This window comes from Theobroma umbraticum, unplaced genomic scaffold (genome assembly GCF_002168275.2).
Source record: "Theobroma umbraticum cultivar Fairchild unplaced genomic scaffold, ASM216827v3 scaffold_12.1, whole genome shotgun sequence".
Classification (NCBI taxonomy): Eukaryota; Viridiplantae; Streptophyta; class Magnoliopsida; order Malvales; family Malvaceae; genus Theobroma; species Theobroma umbraticum.
In genome coordinates, this window is record NW_018397269.1 from 202121 (window position 1) to 209306 (window position 7186).

Below are 7186 nucleotides of genomic sequence, written 5' to 3' on the forward strand. Positions count from 1 at the left end.
AATAGTAAGCCAAAAAGAATGAGCAGAAAACTAGAACCCATGACAAAATAATTGTTTGACCTAAAAATTTCAAGATGGTGGTGTTTGGATAAGCACCCTATAAAGTGTTGGTAGTTCGAAGAAGATGGATGACAAACTCATTTTACTATCAACAAGTCATTTGTTATCTTCTTATTTTCATCTTTTATTTTGTTTATTTCTGCTTATTTCTGACTAATTTATCCATGAACCAATGTTCTGACCAAAGAGGATTAGTGGAAAGACACTTCAGGGATAAGTTAGATTATCACTTGAAAAGTATACCAAAAGGAAAAGTTAGTTAAGAAAAAGTTTTTTCCCCATTTTTGCCTAACCATTGAAACAAGATAGGAACTTCATTTTCTGAATTTTTCTTTGCAGTTAATTTTTCCAATTAGTTCTTTCCATCACTTTTTGTTAAAACCAAACAAAGAGCGGCTATTTCATCAAAGAAAAGAAGAAATGATGTGGTCAATAAATATCTAAATATTTCAAATCCATTAAAAGAGACTCATTGAAAAGCTACATATACTAAAATGATAAACAACCAATAAAAAACATATGCACTCACATTGGTTATACAGATTTTTACCAAAAAAAAAATGGTTATACAGATATTAATTAAAAAATTAAGAACTTCAAAAAGATATCAAATTCAAATTAAAAGCTAATGCATGTAAACCTTGAACATCCTAGTAAATTGGAAGTCTTAAAAGAAAAGAAATAACTGATCAAGCAGGTAAAATGTAAGCACCGTGCCTCTTGATGGATTATTACCATGAAGATGAAAAAGCTGACTAGTGCAAAAAGGTTACCTTTCCACAGACAGGACAGTTTTCACTTCTCTCCATCCACTCATAAATGCAACCCAGATGGAAATGGTGGGAACATTTTGTTACTATCTTGGGATTCTCTGGAGTATATTCTGCACATAAATGATAGCAATAAGTTTAAAAGCAAGATAATTTATCTATTAAAAGCCTAACTCATATGATTTTTTTATATAATTTAGCAGTGATTGTTTCTAAAGTAAATGACGAGGTACAAAACTATGGATTGATTGTAAATTCCCCAATTAAATCAAGGTTGCATGATTGTCAATCACTACAGTCAGGGCCCAACTAATGGTGAAAGCAAGCATCCAGGTTAGAGAAGCAAGATATAGCAGAAATTTAGTATTTCGATGCATCCCTCCTTCCTAAGTTATAGAAAAGCTAGGCCTATTCATTCAGTCATCGAGGAAACATTGTTGTTTGGGAAAGAGTAATAGACAAGTCAATTCTGGCGTGCATTTAACTTTGATTACATGAAAAGTGGGAGACTCTAATTGATATTGTTGAGTCCTAAAAACTTCCAGAGGCAGGGGAACACAGCCCCATTATTCTTCACAAATATTAAGGCAACAAACGTCCACAATTTTTTTTTTAAAAAAATAATTATACTTTAGGTTCAAACATACATGAATACAAAAAATGCACACAACCACAGACATGCATACAAATGAAAGACGTTGGAGTCTTCACGAATGGGCCCGATAATTCAATTACTCCCTGACTGGTTATAAGCAATGAATAGACAAGTGGTTAAGAGTCCAAACTAGGATTGGTGCATGCTAAGAAATGCGAGTTGACCACCATTACATCATCATAGCAAATTAGCAATGATCTTCAGTAACAAAATTTCACAGCATAGTCTAATAGCTACAACACCATTAAAACTTGCCAAGAAAGATTACCTTCAAGACATGTTGGACAGACATCCTCCTCTTCTGTTGATGAATAGATGTACCCAACTCCAACTGGTGCTTTTGCTGATAAGAGTTTTTGTGAGGATTTGGAATGCTGCTCTTTTGAGCCTTCTTCACAACCTTTCCATTTGTCTCCTGTACTCATAGATTCTGAATCTGCATCATCTTCACCCCTTAAAGGCTCTGATTCCTCTTGTGAATGACTTGAACCCTTCTCACGCCGTGAAACAAGACCATCACGTTGTAAGCAGAAATATCTGGTGTCAGCATCATAAGGCAAGGGCCTTGGAGGAGAGCGGTACATGTCAGAAAGTGAGTTGTCTAGTGATGCAGAAGAGTTCACAGAAGCTGTCCCCTGAATGGATGAAGGGACAGAATGCACTTCCCCTCTTCGGAATAATGTGGTATACTACAATTATGGTGACAAAAGAAAAAAAAGGAGCATGAAAAAGCTGAAACTCCATAAATGAAATTATCGAAGATAACTTTTTCTGATAAATGCTGAAATATGTAACACCAAAACCTCTTCAAGTTAACTTTCTCACCCCTAATATTAATTTAACACAAGCTTCTTATTGTACACAACCAACCACTAACTTTATTGATTTGGTTAGTGTTTAATAGTCCACAATTGACTTTAGTAGATCTATATTCACCTAGGAGCCAAAATAGGTAAATGCTGATGGAATTTCCTAAATTGAGAACTCAGGTGTGGACATAGTAAGAAGTTTTTCCTAGAACCCATTAAGAGGATTCATTAAACAAAAAAGCTTTTAGACAAAGACAGGTTAATTACCTTATTCCAGCTGAATATATAAGCAGGCAAGTAGCTTCTAACAGCCCCAAACAGATCATATGAACATAAGGGAATTTTTTTCCTGACTTAGAAAAAGTTCACCAAGGACCTTGTTTGCATTAATGGTAGAGATAATCTTTAGCACAGTACAATGCTCTAGACAAATTTATTGTGAAAAGATTCGCTTATGGCACCCACATGTGCCAAAGAAAGAAAAGATAAGAGTTAAAATTTCCAATGACAGGCCTAAGTTTTAAAAAAACAAACATAAAAGAGCAACAAAAGAAATATTCAATAGAGCTACCATACTTGTAACCTCAAGTGAGACATGAAAATAATGCAATATGAAGAAACAACACTAGATTCCAAAACAATGCTTATTAACAGGAATCATAAAACATACCACGTGTAGGAAATTCTGAACAAAGCAACTGAAGCACATGCAGTTTCTATATACATTACTGTTTGGATTCACATAGTCCTCAAAATCCTCAGCGTGCAAGCAGCAACAAACAGAACCCATAATGTTAACTTGAACTTTCCCCTTCAGTTAAAACTCTCCACACAATCTCATCAATAAAGCTCAACCATTCAACTCATGCAAATGCATCAAGAACAAAGGTCTTGTAGCTAAGGAAAAAAAAATAGACAATGAGAGAGGACGCTAAGCTCGCAGAAGTCCCACCACCCCTACGAACCAGTACCCCCTCTCTCTTCCATATATACAATGTGGAATGCCCTTGTATAACTTAGCTAAATAGCTATTGCTTCAGCTGTAAAATTAAAAACAAAAAATGTAAGTCAATTTTGTGGATAACATAAACCAAATTGAGCCAACAAAACAATCTTCATAGCAAGTGGGTAACCTCAATTAACCAATGCCTATTTCAAAGTGCCACTTGTAAAAAAACCAACGAACTTCCCCTTTTAAGCAAAAAAAATTTCCTATAAAAGAATTGCTTGTCCAATTTTCCTTGTTTTTTTCTAATGAAAGTGACCATCTTTTTAAGCCTTTACTCATAATTAGCGAAAGGGTTTTTCCGTTAATAGGAAGAAATTAAAATATCAACAAAAAAATCAAGAATCAGTTTGGGTACCACAGATTACAGCTAAAATTCTCTCTTCAATTCAACCCAAAAAAAATATATAATTAAACCATTCAAAGATTCAAGTTTTAATCAAAATCAACACCCAAAAACCCATCAAAAATCACAAGATCAACGCACAAACAAGCATGGATCAATCAAATAAAAAAAAACCCAAGTTAAATTATCCCAAACAAAAAAAAAAGCAACTTTAAAGCACAGAATTTGGTCCAAAATACGCATGGACTGTGAAATGAAAATTACACAATTTGGATAATCCCCAGAAAAAGGAATCTATTAACACATCTTAAACTGATATAAAAAACTAAAATAGTTACCTTGACGGAAATTGAGCTGAGAGAAGTGCAAAGAGAGAAATTTTATTGGGTTTTTATTTTTTTTTTATTTTTCTGAGAGGGAAAAGAGAAGGAGAGGGACAGGGAAGCTACAAGAGCTCCGACTTTTAGAAAATCTAAATTAAAAAAGAAAAAGGGTAAAAGAGTTCAGTATTGGTTTGGAAGTTTTATTCGGCGAGAAAAGCTATGAAAGCGCGGAAATAAAGCGAAAGAGCCTTCTTTTTGCCCTTTTGTCCGCTTTGTTTTCGTTGGTGCTACTGAAGGATGACGCTGGCTGCTGCAAATTCATCATAATAAAATAACATATTCTTATTGTGTTATTTATTTTGTAGACTTATTAAGAAGTATTATTACAAAAAGACTTAGGTCAATAATTTGTTATCCGTATAATATTTTTAAAAAACTTTAAATATTTTTTTATTATTTTTAATTTAATAAATCAATATAACTAATTATCATCTCATATAAAATGATAAATAAAATTTTAATTAATATAATTAGTTAACTATTAATTAAAAATATTTATTTGATTTAAAATAAAAAAAATTAATATTTAATTCCCTAGCAGTGTATAGCTTCCTGTTATTGTACCAAAATCTGACACCTAATTACTGAGATAAAATAAAAAATTTTAAAAAATTAAGAATTAAATATTAAAAAATTTATAATAATTAATTAAAAAATATTTTCAATTTTTTATTTCTCTCATATATTCTTTTTTTTTTTTTTTGATCTTTTATCACTCTCCAACTCTATGGTCTTCTTCTCCTCTTCTTCCATTTATCTCTTTTAACTCCATCTTCTTCTCCTCTTTTACCCTTAAAATTAAGTTTTGTAAAACTTTACAACTTTAAGAGCAATTTTTAAATTCTTTTTTTATTTTTTAAATTCTTTTCTTTTTCTTTTCTAAAGAGATTGAGAAAACATATTTAAAAAAAATGAGAGAATAATATTTAAATATATAAATTTTATAAGCAAATTTTATTAAGTTAACAATTTTATTTCTAATTAACAAAATTAAGTCAAAAATTGCTCTTTTCTTAGAAGTCATATCACACCTTCCTTTCTCGTGGTGTTTTATTCAAGTAGTTGATTTTGACAATCTTTTAAAATGGTTAGTAACATTCCATCAAATATAACTAATTTTCATTTAAATCTTAAAAATACGAGGTTTAGCTAAAAATTAAAATGTTTATATAACTTTAAATACCAAAAAACATGTGATTTAGTTTAAGTTTAAATTTATTAATATTTTGAGTTTTAGTAAAATAGTAAAGTAACAGCTCAAAAGAATTTTGGTTTTAATAGAAATTCGAAGTTTTATGAGTGCATTCTAAGGACAAAAAAAACCTAATGCCCATGGAAAAGAATAATTTTGGACTTAATTTGTTATTTATAAGCAAAATAGTTGACTAAATAAAATTATACTAATAAGATTTATTTATTTGAATCTTGTTTTCTCAATCTCTATAAAATAAGAAAATAATTTAAAAATTACTCTTAAAAAAGTTATAGAATTTTGCAAAACCTAATTTAATGGAAAAAGAAGTGAAAAGGAAGATGATGGAGTTAGAGAGAAATAGAAAAGAGGAAAATAAGAAAAAGAACAATTGAGAAAGATTGAAAGTGAAAATATTTTATTTTTATTTAATTAATTATTATAATTTTTTCATGTTTAATTTTAAATTTTTAAAAGTTTTTATTTTATCTCATTAATGAGGTGGCACATTTTGATGAGCTGATGATGTATAGAAATTATAAATTGTCAATACATTAAATATAAATCCAAATAAGAAAATATAAAAATTTAATTGAATGTAATAAAAAATAAATACTTACTTAATTTTTTTAAATAGTTCAGATTTTTTAAAAATATTATGCTTTTGTAATTCCAATGTAAAAATTTAAATTACAATTAAATAATATATATCAGAAATTATATTAATAGATAAAATCAATAAACAAACAATATAAAAATGGATTAAATTCACATACATTAAAACTTAAATGTGAAATTTAAGAAATTCAAGATATCTTATAACTCTTAATGACATAAGTTTCATTTACAATTAATTTAGGTTATCCAAGCATTTAGTTTGATAGTTAGAGAGATGAATTTTTTTAAAAAAAAAACGGGTTTATTAACACAATATAATCTGCATGTCATAACAAGCCTTGAACCAATTAAAAAAATAGATTTAAATCCCTCATTCTAAAATAAAAAAGATGGAAATTGAGAAAGGAAGATGTTGGACTTGTTAAGAGAATCTTGCAATGCAATGATGTGTACGTGAATTTACAATGGGAAAGGTTGGGCTTGTTATAAGAATCTAGCAAATGCAGTTTGGAAATTTTTGTTACATTTAATATATGGTTTTGATGAATTATAATAATGACTTGATACCTTTTAATGATGAAAAAGAGTGAGGAGTGGTGGTAGGTGAGAGAATCTTGCAAGTTGGAACTTTAATTGCATATACATTTATGTAGAAACCATTAAAAATATAGAAAATTCTAATTATATTTATATATATCTATTAATTCGATTTGTCTTTATTGTGATAGAACAATAGATAAGACGTAGTCATCCTTAATTTTAAGAATTAAGGTCACGTTTATCATTATATTATGATTTAATATTGACTTTTGTTACTTTAATTTTATTCATTTTTGCTGTTATACTTTCTATTTTATTGATTTTTAAACAAAAAGTAACCGAATTGAAATATTTCACCAAACATTTTTTTTAATATAAATGACAAATTGTGTCTCTGTATTTTTAATTTCGTTGAGTTTTTAACAAAAAAATAATGAAATGAAATATTTTGTTGTTAACAAATTGTGTCTCTTATTCTAGGAACTCAGGCACCTACTTAGGTGTACTACTATTTCAAGGAAGGAAAGGAGTTACATCTTTTAAGTTTATGGAGGATAAAGTGAAAAGTAAATTGAGGGGTTGGAAAGCTTCTTCACTGTCTTTTACTAGTAGACTTACATTGATAAAATCAGTACTATCTACTATTCTATATTATGTGATGCAAACAGTTTCTATTCTTCTGGAATGCTGTAAACGAATTGAGCGATACTGTCGTAATTTTCTTTGGGGTGGAGATGATGACCACCAACGTATCCATTTAATTAAGTGGAATCAAATATGTAGACCCAAGGAAGAAGGTGGGATGGG

At 29.4% G+C, this 7186-nt stretch overlaps 1 protein-coding gene across 1 annotated transcript; it reads right to left on the reverse strand.

Moving 5' to 3' along the window:
* Window positions 1-10: 10 nt before the first annotated feature.
* Window positions 11-4281, reverse strand: LOC110425763 (RING/U-box superfamily protein). The gene is made up of 4 exons (XM_021440757.2): window positions 3985-4281; window positions 2965-3334; window positions 1754-2174; window positions 11-943 (listed from the first exon to the last, which is right to left on the reverse strand). Exons 2-4 carry the CDS (start codon window positions 3082-3084, stop codon window positions 816-818), a joined length of 669 nt encoding a protein of 222 aa, XP_021296432.1. The 5' UTR covers window positions 3085-3334; window positions 3985-4281; the 3' UTR covers window positions 11-815.
* Between the last annotated feature and the right edge of the window lie 2905 nt (window positions 4282-7186).